Source organism: Gracilinanus agilis, chromosome 3 (genome assembly GCF_016433145.1).
Source record: "Gracilinanus agilis isolate LMUSP501 chromosome 3, AgileGrace, whole genome shotgun sequence".
In the NCBI taxonomy this organism is placed as follows: Eukaryota; Metazoa; Chordata; class Mammalia; order Didelphimorphia; family Didelphidae; genus Gracilinanus; species Gracilinanus agilis.
In genome coordinates this window covers 328,730,595-328,750,674 of record NC_058132.1, presented here as the reverse complement: position 1 = coordinate 328,750,674, position 20,080 = coordinate 328,730,595, and the positions used below count along the sequence as shown (strand labels likewise).

General features: G+C 34.7%; 1 protein-coding gene across 1 annotated transcript in view; it reads left to right on the top strand.

Annotated features, from left to right (window-relative positions):
* ARMC8 (armadillo repeat containing 8) overlaps positions 1-20,080 on the top strand; it is a 123,254-nt gene that overhangs the window by 93,343 nt on the left and 9,831 nt on the right. Inside the window, exons 13-18 of the mRNA XM_044669990.1 lie at positions 4,237-4,319; positions 4,620-4,701; positions 9,364-9,450; positions 10,298-10,390; positions 13,208-13,357; positions 14,212-14,307. Coding sequence (XP_044525925.1) covers positions 4,237-4,319; positions 4,620-4,701; positions 9,364-9,450; positions 10,298-10,390; positions 13,208-13,357; positions 14,212-14,307 — 591 coding nt within the window. The remainder of the gene's footprint in view (positions 1-4,236; positions 4,320-4,619; positions 4,702-9,363; positions 9,451-10,297; positions 10,391-13,207; positions 13,358-14,211; positions 14,308-20,080) is intronic.

Here is a 20,080-nt window from a genome sequence, read left to right as displayed (position 1 = left end):
AGAAACTTCCTGTATCATTTGCAGATCTGCAGTTGTTTACAGCTTTCATTTGTAAGCACCTTGTCCAGGATCCCAGAGCTATTTTGAACCAGATGTTAAATCTGAATCCAGGTTCTCCTGACTCCAAAACTAGCTTTTTTCCCATTACATCATACTTCTTAATTATCATCATTATCATCATTGTTGTTGGTAATAGTAATAGTCATAATAAATTACTGGACTTCAAGACAAGAGAAAAAGATTATTTTAAGCTAACCATCCAATTCTGAGTGCTAGAAACTTGTAGATCAATTTAGAGTGGATGTGATTCCAAAAGCTTATCTAAGATTGAGATATGCATTTGCTTCAATGATGATATTCACTTCTGGTCAAGATTGAGTGCTAATACTTGTAAAGGAAGCCTAGGTACTGACAAAGTGATCATCTGTCCTAGGATGCCTTATAGCATACGAATCTTTACTTATGGTGCAGAGTAGAGAAATTCCCAAACTGTTTGCCTGATTTACTAAGAAAAGAACTGGCCTAGCTTAGGAAACTCGAGATCTGACTCTTTCTTCTAGTCGAATGATCTTGCTTTCTTGTGTTTAACCTCTAAGCTTTCTTTTCCTTGTCTGAAAATGGGATTAATATCAAAAGATTCCTTTACTCTTTCCATTTGTTTTCCTTGACTATTTCTTTGTTACAAGAGAAGTCGCATCTAGGCAAAGGAGAGGAAGCAACAAATAAAGTGTTTTGTTTTTTAATGGCAGCATTATTTTTTAAATTATAACACATTTTCTAAAAATAGGAGTAAAAGTGCCTGTTGTAGCTCTCAGGATAATTGTGAACCCAATGAGGTAATATATATATATATATAAAATAAAAAATTATAAAGAACTATACAATTGTATAATGGTGTCAATATTATTTTTGTTGTTATTTTCAGTCTTATGGCTGTGGGAGTCTTGGCTGAGTTCCCCTGAAAAGCATTTGAAATTGGGCTGACATCAGAAAAATCTTTGTTTTATCAGTCATTGCCAGGAACTTAGAGTACAAAAGTTAAGTAGGTGAATTCTGTGTTTTGCAGTTAGTCACAAACTATACTGGTCCTGCTTTCTTTTCCCCCTTATCCTTTTAGGTTTAGAGATGGACAAAAAGGAGTACAAACTATTCCTCATGTAATACAAATAATGTATCTCATTAATAAAAGATCACCGAATTCTAAGTTAAGAAGAATCTTAGAAATTATCTGGTCTAACCTAATCATTTTGCAAATTGCATAGCCCAAAAAAGTAAAGTGATGTGTCCATAAATATATAAGTGGTATAAAGTACAGCCAAGATTCAAACTCACTTTCTAAGATTTCAAATCTAGTACTTTTTTACTATACTATACTGCCTTATAACATATTTCTTTCCTTTCCAAGTAAATCCTGTTAAAGAGACCTTTAATACAAATTCCCCAAATGAGATGAACAATAAAGGGTCTTTAACTTTTCTCCCACCTTTGCTTCCTACCTGACAGACTTCCATGGGTTTTATATTAATATGAGTCTTTAGCTATAGCTAAAGAAGTCAGCTTCACCTAAGTCTTCCCTGTTTCAGGTTTCTTAAACTTCAAGCTCCAGTTCTTATTTCCAGGGAGCAATCCTACTGGTGTCTTGTCCTTAATCCTAAAAGTTTGGAGTTTGGGGAGTACCTGACTTTTTGTAGGTAAAGCACTCCTGGCTTAACCCCTGTTGTTAAGCTCTTTGCCATTCTCCATTTCTAGATTTTTCAGCTTTATATATTTAGACAGACAGACAGACTTGGCCTCCTTTTTCAAGGCATCCTCCTTTCTCTCTGACTTTTGGAACCCTGTCACCTTTGGTTTGTTCAGACCCTAGCTCCTCAACTGGATTATGAACTTTGGTAGACAGGGACCAAACTATTACTACACCCCCTCCCCAGCACCTATTATTGTTGTTCGCTCTTGTCTGATAGGAGTTTTCTTGACAAAGATACTGGAAAGGTTTGCCATTTCATTCTCCAACTCATTTTAAAGATGATGAAACCAAGGCAAATAGAGTTAAGTGACTTGCCTAGGGTCATATAGCTAGTAAGTCTCTGAGGCTAGCTCTGAACTGAAGAAAACAAGTTTTCTTGACGTTAGGCCTGGCACTCTAAATATTGTGCTACTTAACTGCCCCTCTAACACCTGTAGCAGTACCTCAATATATAATAAATGCTTTTCATTTGTTTTTTATGAGTGGTGGTGACAAGAAGGATCAAAGATTTTTGTAAAGTGTAATGCTTAGGATATATTTGGTTAATATATCATAAGTACTTATTTGAATTTGGATTACTTAGGAAATAGATCATCTAGATTATAGCATAGGGTACATGAAGAAAATAGTGTGAGATAAGTCTAAAAAAATAAATTGGAGCCCAGAGCATGCTTTGGTGCCAGACTAAAGCTTTGACTTTGTCCTAAGGCATGGAGAGCCATCAAACATTTTTTAGCAGGTGAGTGAAATGGACAAATTCAGAAAATTATTTTGGCCCCTTATGCATGATGAATCATGAGAGATTTTACTGTGGAAGTTAATTTAGTAGTCTGGTGTCATCAAGTGACAAGGACATGAATTAAGGTAGTAGCAAGTAAAAAAAATGAACATATAAGATGTTATAAAGGAAGAATCCGCAGAGTTTGGTTACTGGCTATTAAGGAAGAGAGAGGAGTCAAAGGTTGCAATAATTTTTGGAGCCTGGAAGCAGGCTGTTACTATTAATAGAAATAGAGAAATTGACAGGAGTTATTGGCTTTGGGGAAAATAATGTTTCAATTTTAGACATGTTTAGTTTGAGATTCCTAAGGAAGAACTAATGAAATGTCCTGTAACTCATTGTTACAAATTATGTTTCAAGCAAGAAACATGTTTTCCCAATATCAGAAACTTGCTTAGTCTCCTCCAACATCTGGTCTTTTCCTTTACAGAAAAGGAAAAGTGACAACACGCAGAGTATTTCTTGGTAATTAAAACTATTTGCCATCACCAAGGTAAAGAGAATATAAGGGTTCTTATATACTCACTGGGATTATAAAATATTGATGCATCTCTTTCCCTGGTATGTGTATTTTATAGTCTTTACTTAATATGTTCTCTGATCGGATCATTAGGGTTGGTTTCCATCCCTTAGGCAGTTTTTGAGACTTGATATTTCCAGCCAAGCAGTGATTGTTTGACATCTATCCATACATCAGCCATAGTGGATAAAGCAGTGGTTTGAATTAGAAGACCACCGCTCAGGCTGTCACTGACCAGCTGCTTGACCTTGGGTGAATCACTTTACCAGCCTGGCCCTCAATCTCAAAATCTGCAAAATGAAGGAATAGGAGAAGGTAATCACTAAGGCCTCTTCCAGATGTAACATTCTAAGGGTCAGTGACAGTCCTCTCTCTTCCTAAATGTCATGAATGCTTCATTACCCCACCCTCTTTGCCCTCAAGATACCAATCAGCTTCTTAATTGTACCCACCATTACCAAAATGTTCTCACCCTTTTAACCAAGATTATTAGGGACAACGATTTGCCTTTTATAAGGTGTGAGTTATTCTTCCCATAAAATCATGGTAAATACTCTACTTTTGCAGAAGTTGTAGTTAGTATTTTCCAGGTGTTCAACTGGACTAAGGGCTTCAATGAAAGAAGACAGTAGTTAATTTTTAAAAAACAAAACATATGCTTGGTTTAAATGTCAAGAAGAAAATAAGCTACTGAGCAATGTTAGAAAATCTTCCACTCGACAGGATGGCTTGGGTAGGAATCTGTAAATCTCTTTGGAGAGTCTGTGTTGTTTGTTCCCTTTCATGTTTGTTGGTCTAATAGTAATTCACCAAACTAGAAATCATTTTCATCATTTACTTTTTTTTAAAAATTGTCTTAGATGGTTATAAGTGAAATGTCTCTGTATTCTTCATGCTGTTTATTGTCTTAAGTGTTTTTTTCTAAAAACAAAAGCCTGCCCTCTCTGTGTCTATCATTTATCATGATAGATACTCATAATCGGTAGGTGTGCCTTTCTGATGTGTTGCCCAGGTCCAGTAGAAGGTTGCTGTATATAAGGTAAAAACTTTTACCAAAAAGCAGCATTTAAATTGTAATGGCCATTTAAAAGAGGGAGGAGGGGGGAGGGGAGAACTACTAACACTTAACAAGCATTAAATAAATTGTCAACTTCATGGTGTTATTTATGCAGAATTAACCTTTTTCTCCAGATCATTGAGACTGAAAATATGATGGACCGAATTGTGAATGGCTTGTCTGAGTCTAGTATCAAGGTGCGGTTAGCTGCAGTCAGGTATGAGCTTTCATGGTCTGAATAAAATCCTTTGCAGTATATTTAATTCAATTAACTTTCTGGTCCTTCATGAAGTAAGAAACCAAATTGACTGAACTTAAGCTCACATAAAATTATAATGCAGTATGTAACATTAATGAAGAATCTACTTCCAAAAGTACTTGAAGTGTTCTAAAGTGGTTAAATATTTATATGTGTGTTATCTGCAGCACTTTAATAATTATAAAATCCTTGATTGCTTCTGTTTGAAAAATAAAAATTTAATCCTCTTGTGAAGCTAATTTTGATTATTCTTTGTAGATGTTTGCACAGTTTATCCAGGTCTGTGCAGCAGCTTCGAACCAGTTTTCAGGATCATGCAGTGTGGAAACCTTTAATGAAGGTAAGAGGGGGAAAAAGAAGCTGCAAGTACAGTGTCATTAGAACTGCTTTTTTAACAACTCATTTCCTCTGCCCACTTAGATTTTTTTTCTTGTGCTATAGGATCTTTGGAATAATCAATATACTAAAACCTAGTATTTTGTGTTGACACATCTAAAACAAACCCATAGCAGGCCTCTAAAGACTGTTTCTGAGGTCAGCAATTAGTACTTGCACATGTTTCTGTTTCATCTTCCTTTGATATTTAAAGTTTTAATTATCCATTTGAGCTTATGTAGCATACTTAAATTAGCTGCTGTTTTTCTTTTTAATTTTTATGAGTTAAAGAGGAAATTAATTTGCAGTTAAAGAGGAAATAGTTGTGCATGATTAATCTAGACCTTTGCTCCTTAGTCTTTTTTTTTTTTATTGACAATAAAACATTCTGAAAACCTTAATTTATTTCAACAAGGAGCTGCAGATATCAACAGACCAGAACACTGGTTAATAAGGACAAATGTAAAGCCATAAATTGGGGTGAAAATTTTCACAAGAAAGAGATATTAAATAAAAATTAGTCTGAAAAAGAGCTCAACAGGATGCTATAGGACTGCTCTATATATTTAGGCAAGTCTATGTTTTCTTCCCAACTTTGTCATCTTATAGGCAAGTTCTACCTTATCATTAAAAATTTTTTAAAAAAAGATTTCAGCATTCAAATCTAAACGTAGTGGTTCCTCCATCTTTGGAAATGAGAATGGGTTGCCATGGAAATACTGGCATATCTATTTAACCCTAACAATGAGAGCTTTATCAAAGGAGAACAGATTTCCTTGGGAGATAGGGGTACTCCTTATATTGGAGATATTAAGTAAAGGCTGAACGAACACCTATTGGGCATATCATAGAGTGAATTCCTATTTACATATACATATTAGACCAATTGGATCTAAGGTTCCATACAACTTTTGAGATTTTGTGTTTCTGTATTGTGACTTGTGGACTGCAAAATGAATTTGTAAGTAACACTTTCTAGTCTCTTATAGCATATTTATTTCAGATAGCCATTTGCTTGTATTGGTGATTTGATACTAGAGAATCCTAGAAAGAGAAAAGAGTAAATAAAGGAATGAATTAAAGTAATATTTCTCATAAAGGGGCATCACAACTAGATATTATTCAAACTAAGAAATTGGATAATCAAGGAGGTGGGGGAAATGATTCTGCACATGTATCTGGGTTAGGAAAAAAGAAATATCAAAAAGAAAATTACAATAAAAGTAAATTCAATGAATTTAAGTTTGAATGATAAGAGGGGCAAAGGGAAGAAATTCTGATGGACCAGATTTACAGAGAATATGGGATGCATTTGGGATTAAGAGGAAAAAGTAGATAAGGTTGTTGAAAGGTTCTTGAGAAGCAGAATGCCAGGTACTCAATAAGTTCCCATAAGATAACTTTCATTTTCTTAATAAAATAAAAATTAGAGACTTAAAAGAAGAAAAGATAATAGAGCAGCTTTTGTGGGAAAACTGGTAAGAGAAATAAGAAATTAATAGTAAGTTCAGATCTTTATGTTTTATTTATTTTTCTAAAATTGACATAACAGTACAAAGTGATGCTTCACAGAAATTTTAGACTTGGAAGTAACCTCAGAGGGAATGATTTATTTAGGCTGACCTAACTATAGACTTCCTTCTTAGCTTTGTGCCATCATCTACAGACTAAATAAGTATGCCTTCTATGTACCTCTATATGTCAGTTGATAGAGATATTTTTTAAAACCCGCCAAGCACAGGTTCCTTGGTCGTTCCACAAAAGACTTTTCATGTTGACATTGAACCAAGCCATTCAACCAGTTTTGGATCAACCTAACTCTGTACTGTTTTGTTAAAATAATTATTTTCTTGAACTGCTTAAAGGCAAATTTCTAAAACTATAATAACGACCAACATGGCCTCATGAGAAACAATCTATTTAGCAATATAATTTAAAAAGAAATTATATTCAAAAATAATTCTTGACCACTTTTGTAATAGCATTTTGCTTTTGCCACAAATTAAAAAACTACATACTTAAAAAAGATACATACTTAAAGGAGAGATATCAGTAATATATTTGTTACTTTACTCTTCTGTTATTTCAGAATTGATTTTTAAATGCTTTTTGTTTCTCCTCTACACTTTTATATATGCCCATACAGTTTTATTATTTCTGTGTTTTTGCTTTCATTCATATTAACAGAAGATAAACAGAAGAGAATTTGGAATCTTTTGCCCATTGTCCTGTGTCTTTCACAATTTTTTAAACTCATTTTTAACTCATTAATTTTAAATACTTTTGCTTTCTTTTTCATTTTGATGAAAATAAACTTCATTGTGTTAGTTATTGATTTTTGAATTTTATTTTAGTTGTACTATTAAGCTCTGCTGAGAGAGATACTCAAAATCCCTACTGTTTTGATCTAACATACATACAAAACTTGATTTAAAAAAAAGAAAGTTAATTTAAAGATCATGAACAATAAGATGTTTAAAAATGTGAATCCTGTCATAACAGAAAATTTTTTTAAGGCCACAACTCTATACATGTAAAATGGAATATTTCCAGGCTCTTGCAAAAATCTACTCATTTTAACCAAAAATTATGCCTACTAGAGTAATTTTGACTAGTGGTGGTTTGACTTTGTTAAATTACAGATGCAATCAAAAGGGAAAAAAGAACTTTTATTAACTGCCTAATATTTGCAAAGATACACATGAAAATCATCTTAGGTCATCTTCCTCTACATCCTGTCATTTTGAACTTCCAAACTGCAAAATAACCTTGGGGTTTAGCTGAAGTGAATAAAAAATGTAAACTCTGGAACTTTCTGCAATTACAATATCTTCTTGATCATTCACCTAGGACCCTAATCCTTGTGAGTTATGTGTACAAATGATTTAAATGAGTGGCCATTTTGTGTCAATGCAGGCTTTTATGAAACCATTAAAGACCAACTTGGGACCCACAGGAGAAGAATCCTAATTTGTGATAGTTTATTGGAGTAGCATCATTACATGCTACTGTCAAGAAGTCCCTCCAAGAGACAGAACAGAAAGTCACATTTGCTACCATGGTTTACTGTCAATATTTCATTTTATTTTCTGCAATAATCCATCATTGATTCGGGTTTTGTAATGAAAAGTACACTGAATTTAGAAGTAGAGGCCTTGCTGTTTACTATCTTTGTGGCATGATGCCTCAAAGTGTCTACATTTCTATTCTAAGAGGGCATAGGGGCAAAGTAGTTTTCATTCATTCAGTATTTATTAAGCTCCTGCTATGTGCTAGGTATTGTAAACCCCTTCCCCCCCCAAATGTAACAGTTGAAGCAGCTGTGTGGCTTAGTGGATAGAGTACCAGCCCTGGACTTGGGAGGAGCTGGGTTCACTTCCCACACTCCCTAGTGTAATAGGCAGATTTATAGATTAAGTTTTAGACATTTAAGGTAAGATAGCAATCAGTCTTAATTAGGCAAGGAGGGTTCCTACCATGGAATGGTGAAAAGGGAGGGGTTTTTTTTGTTTGTTTATTTTTAAACAGCCTCTAACTGCCACAGCCATAACAAAGGAGTTTTTTCCTGGAGTGATTAAGTCTGATTGCTATCTTACCTTAAATATCTAAAACTTAATCTATAAATTTGCCTATTATACTAGCTGTGTAATCTTGGGCAACTCACCTAACCCTAATTGCCTAGCCTTAATCTTCTTCTTCCTTGGTATTTATTCTTGTATCAATTCTTTTTTTTTTTTTTAACTCTTACCTTCTGTCTTAGAATAGATAGTAAATTTTGGTTCCAAGGCAGAATTGTGGTCTCTAGGTCTGGTACTCTATCCACTGAGCTACCTACCTGCCCTACTTGTAGCAATTTTAAGGCAGAAGGTAATGGTTTGTTTTTTTTTTTTTTCTTATAAAATAACAGTTCTTTTCTCCAAATAGATTATGTTCTATTCTTGGAAAATAATATTTGATTAGAAAATTAAATTCAAAATACACACAAAGTAATTTCCAGGGAAAGGACACCACCTAGCAGTTCAGAATAGACTGCTGGCAGTTAAGGCACTCCAAGCTTTAAAGAGAGTCTGTAAGGCAGGAATTTTGAGGAAGGGATACCTTCCAGGCAAGGGGCAAGAGCTTATGCAAAGGCATGAAAGTGAAAGGTAGATGGAATAGCAAGTTAGGCCAGTCTGGCTGAAACAGAGGGGATGAGGTAAAGCAATACGCATTGTACTAAGATATTTTGAAGATAGAATCAGCAAGAACTGTAGCTGATTGAGTGTGAAGGGCTAGTAAGTGGGAAAATTTGTAGTTGACTCTGAGGTTGGGAGCCTGGGTGCCTGGTTTTCTCAACAGCAAGAGGGAACTTAGAAAGAAGGGAGGATTTTTTTCTTTTTGAAACATAATGAATTCTGTTTTGGACATGTTAATTTGAGATGCCCACAGCACTTAAAACTGATGCTATGAGAATGTTAGCCATCCTAATAAATAATAATCATGGTTCTGTGCAGAACTTTATTAATTGAATTTTATATATGAGGATTCAGATGAAAAAATAAAAATGCTTTTATTTTACTTGTTCATCTTACTATGTCCATAATTCTATAAGTTAATATAGGTTTTGTCTCTCCTTAAATTGTCTTAGGTTTTACAAAATGCACCAGATGAAATTTTAGTGGTAGCATCTTCCATGCTATGTAATCTACTGCTTGAATTCTCTCCAAGCAAAGAGGTAGGTATATATAGTTTTTCTTATTTTTGAACTAGCCCAGTATATTATATATTATTTATAGTGCTGCTCATCTGCTTGGTACCACAAAATTATTTTTTAAATTGTATATATGATAAACCTTTTAATTTTCAAAACTATAAAAACAAAACCATCTATATTTGTGATTAATTCACCAAATAAGAAAATAAGTAACATGAACTTATTCAAGGAAAATTAAGTACTTCTTGATGGTAGTGAAAAGCATACTCTGAAGTTTTTTCTCATGGTAGTAACAGTGGCATGTTCCATGGGGCAGAATTTATTTACTCAATAGATAGTATGAAGGGAACTTCATTGGCATTAGAGTACTCATCCTGACCCATCATTTCTATTCTGTTGTTGCTGTTGTTTTTTAAATTTCTTTATTTTATAGTTTCTTCCTACAGATAGCACAGAAGATACAACTATACACATCTTAGGGTGGTAAATGTGATAGATAAGATAGTAAATGATAACATGCAAACCCACAGAGTGAGAACATCTCTTTGTAAGAGTCTATAATAATGCCACTTGTCTCTGTACTGCCTACAATATAAAAATATATATCAGATTATTTGCAAAATATGTGGATTGAGGTGTGATATTTAGGAAGATTTGACCCAGGATCTTTTAGCACTATCATTTACCAAGATTTGTGTGTGATTGCTTCATTTAAGCTTTATGCTTAGTTCTAGCTCAATAGAAGAAAACATTCATTTTAGTAAAAAGGTCACAGGATAAACTTTTGGGGAATAACATGTTATTTGTACACATTCACTGAGTTCAAAAGCTTAAATCTTAAATAGTTTTTTTTCTCTTCTAATTACAGCCTATTTTAGAATCAGGAGCCATAGAGTTACTTTGTGGTTTAACCCAAAGTGAAAATCCTGCTTTACGAGTGAATGGGATTTGGGCTTTAATGGTATGTTTTTCCTTTTATAATCTTTGTGGGTGTTAAGGGAAGAGAAATAGAAGAAAAGTATTCTAAGAACTCTAATTTTGCTTATGAAGAATATTGGGTAATATCTTGGTTTGGTGACCCAAATGAGGAATTGGAACCAAGCAGACTCCAGAGATGTAGTCTTCTAACCCTGCCATTTACAAAATCACAGGGTTTCAGAGTTGAAAGGGACCTCAGAGGCTATCTATTTCAATCCATACCTGCAACATATCCATTAAGTTGTCATTTCAGATTTTGCTTAAAGACCTTCCAAAGCAGTCCATTTCATATTGAATTATCATCTAACAATTAGACGAGTTTTTCTCTTTGCCTTAAGCCTGAATTTCCATTATGGGCCTTCTATCCATTGCTCATATTTTTACTTTCTGGGACCAAATGGAGCAAATCTAATCACTCTGCCTTATAACAGTTCTTTAAGTACTTGAAAACAGCTATCCTGCCCTCCTAAGTTTTCCCTTCTCCAGTTCCTTCAACTAGTCCTCACATGGCATGATCTCAAGACCTTTCATCAACTTTGTTGCTTTTCTCTGGACACTCCTGTCTTTCCTAAAAATTGTGTCCGTAACTGAACATAACATTCCAAATGTAGTCTGATGACTCCAGTACAGCATAACTATCACCTCCTTACTCATACTCTCTTAGTATAACTTAAAATCATGTTAGCATTCTTGGCTTTCATATCATTACTGGCATAGATTGAGCTTGAAATCCACTAAAACCCTAGATCTCTTTCCAACTGCTCCCATTTCATACTTCCCTCATCTCTTCCCAGAAAAGTAGGTTTTTGGGCCCAAGTGTGAGACTTTACATTTATTCTTGTTTAAGTTCATCTTATTAGGTTTTACCAGTGTTCTAGCTTGCTAGATCTTTTCAAATCCCAATCCCGTCATTCAGTGTTTTAGCTATGTCTCTTAACTTTGTAGCATATGCATATTCGTTGAGCATTTTATCTTTTCCTTTATCCCAAGTTATTGATAAAAACTGTTAAGCAGCATGGGGACAAGCACTGATTCCCCAGGTCATTTCACTGGAGATCTCCTAAATTGTCAATAAACCATTAATATCTACTCTATCTTCAGCCATTCAACAACTTCTGAAAGCCACAAAATTATACTGTCATCCAAGCCACATCTATCCATCTTTTCCACAAGAATGGCAGAAGAGACTTTTACCAAATGCTTTGCTAAAATTTAGCTCAGTGATATCTATATGATTCCACTCATCTATCAGTTTAGTAACCTTATCAATATGAATGCCTTGGCCTTGATGAAACCATACTGACACTTTATGATCACTGTGTCCTTTTTTAGATGTTTATTAGCCATTCCTTAAAGAATGCATTCTAGAATTTCTTTTTGATTTGTTCCTTAAGCAAGTCATGTAATTTTTGTTTCTCAATACAGAACTTACTTTAAAAGAAACAATTATACTTTTATTTGAATAAGGCTTCATACTGTTCAAAAGCCTTTATTTTTGCATTATCATATCTGTACACAATCCTGTAAAGTGGAAAATAAATACAAATCTATACAAAACTGCACTAATACCCTACACTTTTGTCTCGTGCTGTGGAGGTAATCTTGGATTCTCAAAGCCCAGACAACTGGAAAATAGACAAGCAGATCCTAACAAGCTGTAAGGACATATATACATGTCAATTAATGAATGAACTCGCTTTCAAAGATGAGTCTAGCTAAATTTGGACAAGTCCACCAGCAGAAGCTTGGCTACCAGATTTTTTTTTTTTAAACCCTTAACTTCTGTGTATTGGCTCCTAGGTGGAAGAGTGGTAAGGGTGGGCAATGGGGGTTAAGTGACTTGCCCAGGGTCACACAGCTTGGAAGTGTCTGAGGCTGGATTTGAACCTAGGAACTCCTGTCTCTAGGCCTGACTCTCACTCCACTGAGCTACCCAGCTGCCCCCGTACCAGGTTTATTTTTGAAGCCTTTGCAATTCATGAATAACATCTAAAGGCATGGTCCAATGGAAAGAGTACTGGATGTAAAGTTATACTGTCTGGATTCAAATTCTATCTTCAACTTGGACAGATCAGTTACCCTCTGAGCTTCAGCTTCCTCATCTGAAAAATGAAGGTGTTGAACTAGATGACCTATAAGGGCCCTTTCAGTTCTGAGTCTATGATCTATAAGGATTAGCATTTCTACTTTACAAAGAAAAAAACCAAGACACTGAAATTAAATGACTTGCCTAAAAGTCACATAATTGCTACATGCACTAGAATTCTAAAAAATATTTTATTTCAATCATGTAGTTAACTTTACCACTGATGAAAATCAGAATCAGAATCCTGTCATTCCTGAATAGATACTTTCATACACATCACCTGGTAGCCAACCTTCTAATGATGAGAAATGCTTAATAATTTTTAATTATTATTTTAAGAATTAAAAGTGTGGGGCACATTTTTTTTCCTTCAAGGTGAACACTGCTAAGATTCATCTGTACCAAGCATCCTTTGATCTTTTTATTACTGATAACTTTGAATATGGTATATATAAGCAAAAATTTTGAAACAGATAAATGGCCATAGAACATGGAAAAAATTGATCTTTGGGGTCATATCAAGGATGTTTAAAAATAAAAATAAAAACTTCCCAAGTGCTTTATAATTAGGAGTTATAACAGTAACATGACTATATGTTACAGAGTTTCCTCTTACTCTTACTTTGAAAAAATCACTCATTAAAGTAAGTAAGACAACTTAAAATTAAAAGACAGCTACGGATGTGAAGACTATAACTTTTTTTTATCTTTCAGAATATGGCATTTCAGGCAGAACAAAAAATAAAAGCAGATATTTTACGAAGTTTAAGTACCGAGCAGTTATTCCAGTTGTTATCAGATTCAGACTTGAATGTGTTAATGAAGACTTTGGGACTTCTCAGAAATCTCCTTTCCACTCGCCCCGTAAGTAAGATCTTTTAGGCTGCCAGGAATCTTACCACATGAAACAATTCTTTTATTTAGTCTCAGGAATACAGGAATCAATTAGTCTAACATACTTTTTAGAAGCCTACTTGTATGTTGAGTTGTGTTTTTATATATTTCCCCTAATGAAGGAATAAACCACCTTTAGGAACTCAACATTCCTTCCAGGAGATTTCTTAACACAAAGACCTTCTACCATTCCCATCATTGCTTTCTCCCTGTCTGCCCTGAGGTCTGAGTTTTGCTCTACTTTAGTTTTCATTTATTCTTTTGCCCCTATCCAGTTTCCAAGCCCAGACTATATTTTTGTCACTTCTCCCAATATTGTCTTATGGTCTCCTGCTTCTTGTCCCTGAGTATCCTTTCTGGTCCCTATTCCTTATTCTTTCTCACATTATATGCCCATCCTACTCCCACTGAGAGGTATGCCACTTACCATTGAAATTGGGAAGATGAGTGGGCATGCTTTACACAAGAATGAGATAGGATGGGCTCTGCTATTATTTCAACCCATGCCAGTGACGTCACTTTCAGAAATGGCTTTTTGACACTCCCAGATGTCTTCATTGATACTTCCCTAGTATTCTCACTTTTCTCTATGTATTTTTTTCCAAAGATCCTATTCACCTTACCCACACCAGTTTTGTTATATCTTCATTCTTTACTCCTACTGACTATTTTCCATCCTTACCACTTTAACATCTGACCAAAGGACTATTTTCTGGATATAATAATTCTGTTCCTCATTCTTTAACTTTCAGAAAATATCTGTTTTGTTTCACTCTGTCTCATTCTCTGAGAGATTAATTATTCATTTCCAATTGATTTTGCAGCACATAGACAAGATAATGAGTACTCATGGAAAGCAAATTATGCAAGCTGTCACACTAATTCTGGAAGGGGAGCATAATATAGAAGTCAAAGAGCAGGTATATTTTACTTTTCTATGTAAAGTATATTGTATATATGCAAAAGGAGAAAAATAGAAGTCTTCTCAAGAGCTAAGTCTGCAAAGGTAGTGTTGAAATGCAAAAGAATCTAGAAACGAGTAAAGCAGAGAAAAGAAATTAGGAAAAGAAAGAATATGTGATAAGAACCAGTTACTATCCTACTAATTAGTTCATAATTCTAATGCTCTCTAAGAACACATTGTCATTAACTCCCTCTCTGGAACACAGATATCCACTCATTCTTGGTATATGCCATAGTTCTAGAAATAACTTCTTAAACATCCTTTATCTCCACTTAAAGAAATCTCTTCTTCTGGAACTCTTCCATTTCTTGCCTTTTCCTCAGCTACACAGAGAATCCCTGTGATTCTACAGGAAAACAATCCTTCATTCAGGAGATGGCCCTTTCTTTTGCAGTAGGTCATCTTCTGGTTCTCCCTTTTCATACATCCTTCAACCTCCCAACACCTCCACCTCTTTCTCCTCTCTATTCAGTTACAGCATTTAGGATGAATATAAAAGTTCTGAAACTAATGCCTTTTCATTTCTTCCTGATAATTTTCCCTGAATATTAACACAATACTAAATTTATTAAGTACTACAAAATTTAACTTAAGTTTTGCACTTAGAATTTGCGAACAGAAAGTTAAATTTGATCTCTTAGGTATCATTGACATTTTGTAAGATAACATCTGTGGCTGAAACATGACGATTAAAGCATTTTCTTTGATTAAAAGAAATAGATTTAAGAGAAAAAGATAAAGAATGGCACAATATTTAAAGAAGATATATTTCCTTTATGAAAGCCCACAAATCAGAGAATGAAAATAAGAGAGATAACATTTAAGTTAGACTATTACTTTGAGAATATACTAGAGAGCAGCTAGGTAGCTTAGTGGATAGAATGTTAGCCCTACAGACGAGAGGTCCTGGGTTCAAATGTGTCCCTGGGCAAGTCACTTAAACCCAGTTGCCTAATCCTAAGTTTACTTCTGGTTGGAACCAATACTTATTATGAATTCTAAGACAGAAGGGGAGAAGGAGAGAGGAGAGACAGACAGACAGACAGAGACAGAGACATGAATTTTTAACTTTCTTGGATTATAGTTTCAGAAGGTAGAAAAAGCAATGTTCTAGATGTTATTTAGACTACAGGAAAGATTTAATTGGTGATTTAGAAATATTTTCTCACTCTCCTCAAACTAAATTTATCTTTTTCATATACTGTACCTTCCAATAATATGTAAGCTTCTTGAGTACAGGGACCATTTTTTTCATTTTTGTTTTTGTATCTCCAGTACCCAGCATAATGTCTTACATAGTAGTAGTCACTTAATACATGTTTGTTGAACCAAATTGAATTGAGAAAGTAATCTTTGTAGAATTTGTAATAGCAAGGTAAGGTTACACTAAGTCACATATATTGTTTACATACTTTAGTAAACCAAATGTCCGCAACTTTGGAGATATGATCTAATGACCAGAATCTCTAAGAGGAAATTATGGAAGTCCAGGAAGTATTAAAGTTGTGAAGCACAAAATTCTGGCTATAACATTGGGACACACTCAGCAAGAAAATAAAGAGGGAGAAAACTAGGAAAGCTATTACTAGACAGTTTTATAGAAAAAAATAATGGGTAAGAAGGTTAGATTGCAAGCCCAATATGAGCTAACAAAAAGAAAATGATATCTAGGTTGCATTTAGAGTGGTATAATGTTCAGAACAAAGGAAATAACCTTTCCTGCTCTTCAGAAAGGTTTAAGCATGTGCAGTGGAGAGCATTCTTTATGAGGATCATGTGAAGAAACTAGGAGTATTTAGCCTAGAGAAGAGAAAAGAAGTTAGTGGACAGAAGAGAAGTTTATAATAACCCTTCTCAATTATTTAGAGGTCTGTCATGTTAGATTTACTTGACTTGGCCACAGAAAGGAGAACTAGAAGTAATGGGAAGAAATTGCAAGGATACAGATTTAGAATTAACATTAACATAATGAAAAAGTTCCTAACAATTATAACTGTCCAGAAACAGAATGGGTTTCTGGGTGTGGGGTGGGAGCTGTGGTAAACACATTGCATATCTTCCCATAGAGAGATGAATTGACCACTTTTGGGGGATGCTATAGAAGAGATTCTTGTCCAGGTAAGGGTTGGATTCAGTGGCCTCTGAAAGACCATCCAAGTCTGAGATTCTAAACTCTAAAACTTTTAACAAAATATACTGTAATAGCTCTGAAGATAAAATGATAAAGTTTGTGCTAAATATTAGTGTAACTGGATAGACTCAGTTAGTTGAACAATTACATTGAGACTGTTGGTATGTGAGCATTAGTGATGACCTTGAATGATGGTCTTTAATGGAAAACTACAGGGATTCTGGCCCATTTAATTCAATTAAACAAAAAGTTATGTGGTGCTTACTTTATACAAAGCACCAGGAAATACAGAGATGAGTAAGACATGGTCTCCTCTCTTTAAAAGTTTCCAGTATGGTAGGAATAAGAATATAACTAATGTTTTTGGGAGAGAAACAAAAAAGAGTCAATTTAAACCTGGGAGCATGGTGTGGTAGGATAGAGGTTTGAGATTAATATTGATGTGTGCCTAGACTTTTTACCATAGGCATGAGATGTGTTAATGGGATGTTGTCATGTGGTATGTAAGAACATAGACAAATAAATTAGATCTCTGTGGGAAAATAGTAAATCATAGGGTCTAGAGATTGAAGTTAATGTAAGGTATCATCTAAAAATAATCTTAATGGAAGTGGTGGTCTAAAACTCATTTCTAGTTGTCATTGAATGTTCTACAGATAACATTAGTGATAGTTCAAGGGTATAGAAAACATTACTCCTACAGTATGATTCCGTACACCTATTCCCACTCCTTCTGTTACCCTGTTTCTCTTTAAATATTTAGAACTTTAAATGAATCATTCCCTTTTTCTGAGCCTTAATTTTCTTATGTAGAAATAAGGAATTTTAGAATAGATAGCCTTCACTTTCTCTTCTGAGTCTGATACTGTATAGTTCTGGATATATAGCAAGGTGTAATTGAAAAATGACACAATTGAGAGTCTACTTGTAATCAAACTTCTAAAACTGATAACAAACCCATTAAAAAGTTAAAGTTTAAAAAAGAAAGATAGAGACAGAGAATGCCTACATGCACACACCAGCATATATTCATGTATAAGCATAATATAGACCATCATATTTGACTGTGTGTGCATTTACTCATATACATACACACAGTTGCAAAGAATATCATTTTAGTTCAATCCATGGCCATCTGTTCAATCCATTTGGTTCAACTTATGGCCAAACAATCCCTCTATAATAACCCTAACAAATAATCATCTAGTGTTTTGAAGAAACCATGAGGAAGCCCATTCAGCTTTTGTGTGGTTCTAACTGGATGTTTTTCCTTACGTGAAGCTTATATTTCTCTCTGTAATTATCTTTTTTTTGGTGATTTCTACCCATTGCTACAAGTTCTACTTTTATGTCTATTCACCATCACTCTGATCCTCTCTTCTTAGGGTTAAAAATCCTCACATTTTTTAACTGATCCTTTTATGGCATAATTTTAGGTCTCTAGTTTGCAGACCATGAAAAGATACAGGAAACCATGTGAGCAAATGCATTGGGACCCAAAGGAATGGTTTGAGTTTAGAGAATCATATGTATGGCTTTTGAGAGGGATTAGAGAGGTTGTCTTGGAAATATGGTCTGGATCAGACAATGAGGATGCTGAATGCCAGGCTTAGTTTGCACTTTCTCCAGTAGTCAGTGGAGAGCCATTTAGTTAGTAACTCTGACAGCTGGAAAAATCTTCATATCCAAGCTGTTCAGACACCTAAGGATAGGAAACATACCTATTTGCCCATCATAAAATTGCTATCACAAGGAAGTAACTTTATCTTCTCATTTCCTCATTGTTTCTTATCAGCTTCAGTATCATAGTATCATTCTGTATTCAATATACTCTACATTGGGTTTTTCAGTGTAATATGTTGAAAATAATATCAAATCAAAATGTTAACTACCAACATGGAAGAAGGAGAAGAGAAGGAAAATGTTAATGCTTAAATTTAATGCAAGAAAAAAAATAGATGAATCTGTAATTAGCAGGTGTTGTCCAAATACAAATAATTATTTTGGTCACTGAAGAGATCTAAGGTCAGTAGGTCATATTTCTTTGAGTTTACTATAGTACAGTGGTTCCCAAACTTTTTTAGCCTACTGCCCCCTTTCCAGAAAAAATATTACTTAGTCCCCTGGAAATTAAATTTTTAAAAAAAATTTTTTTTAAACCCTTACCTTCCATCTTGGAGTCAATACTGTTTATTGGCTCCAAGGCAGAAGAGTGGTAAAGGGTAGGCAATGGGTGTCAAGTGACTTGCCCAGGGTCACACAGCTGGGAAGTGTCTGAGGCCAGATTTGAACCTAGGACCTCCTATCTCTAGGCCTGGCTCTCAATCCACTGAGCTACCCAGCTGCCCCCCCCCTTTTTTTTTAATTTTAATAGCAATTAATAGGAAAGATAAATGCACCTGTGGCCATCACCACTTCTCTGGATCGCTGCAGCACCCACCAGGGGGCGGTGGTGCCCACTTTGGGAATCACTATAGTACATGATACATGATATTGGGACATTACCTCAATTCTTTTGGACTCAGCAAAAATTACAGATTGGTAGGAAAGCCATTTTCCAGCTGTATACTTTAGAGTTTGCTCTTGCCTATGGAAAAATCTGTTTTACATTTTTCATTCTTTAGGTTTGGTACTCTTTGGCTGGACAAAAAATAATTTAGGATATGTAAACCTGGCTTATAAAAATAGATGCAACCTCACTGGTGCCGTACAAAGAGATTTATTTACTTTTATTGCTCCAACATGTGATATACTATCACTTTCTATTCATGCTATTATAACTTTGCTTTTTTTCCTTCTCCACATCAGTCTCTTTAGCAGAACTCAGATATATGAGTAGTCGGGGTACCAGAACAGGAGCAGCCTTCCCTTAGGAAAAAGAAAAAGGGCTATTGGACACTGGTGAAAGTAGCCTCTTACCACATCCTACAATGGAAAAGTCCAGAACAGCAGGTTACCTAACTGCATACATGGCACAATCAAGAAAGGAAAAAAATAAAGACAATTAACAGGTGGTATAAATAGCCAGCTCTACTCTTTCCCTTCAGTCTCCTGCCTCTTCTTGAATCCACAAAATTCTTTTTCTTAATTCTGATTATTCATTTATTTTTTCCTCTCAGCTCACAACTGGAAGGCTAAAATCAAGCAAAGATAGGGAAATAAGAAAGAATTACAACCACAAATAGCTAATTACCCTGTTCAAATACTGACTTTAATGTATCATATAGGTAATAGTTTAACATAGTCTTTACTCCTATCTTGTCAGTCATTCTCTATCACTTTGGAACACAAGCTATTATGGGTAGTATCTTTTGAGGGAGTAATACCAACAATGGTGTTATTCTTCACATGTAGTCCAAGATACATTTCATTCTTTTGTATCTCCTTTTTCTAACTGTGTTTTCTGATAGTGCCACATTTCCCCAGGTTTTGTTCAACCTTCAGTATTGGTTAACTTAGAAAACAAGTTGTTTATTCAGTTGAGCCTTTAGCTGATTGTTACTACAAGAGTAGCATGGCATTTTACTACATCCTTTGTTCTCTTGGGGCTTATTGTAATTATTATCCCCTTCAAAGGTGGCCTTGTCTACCTCTGACC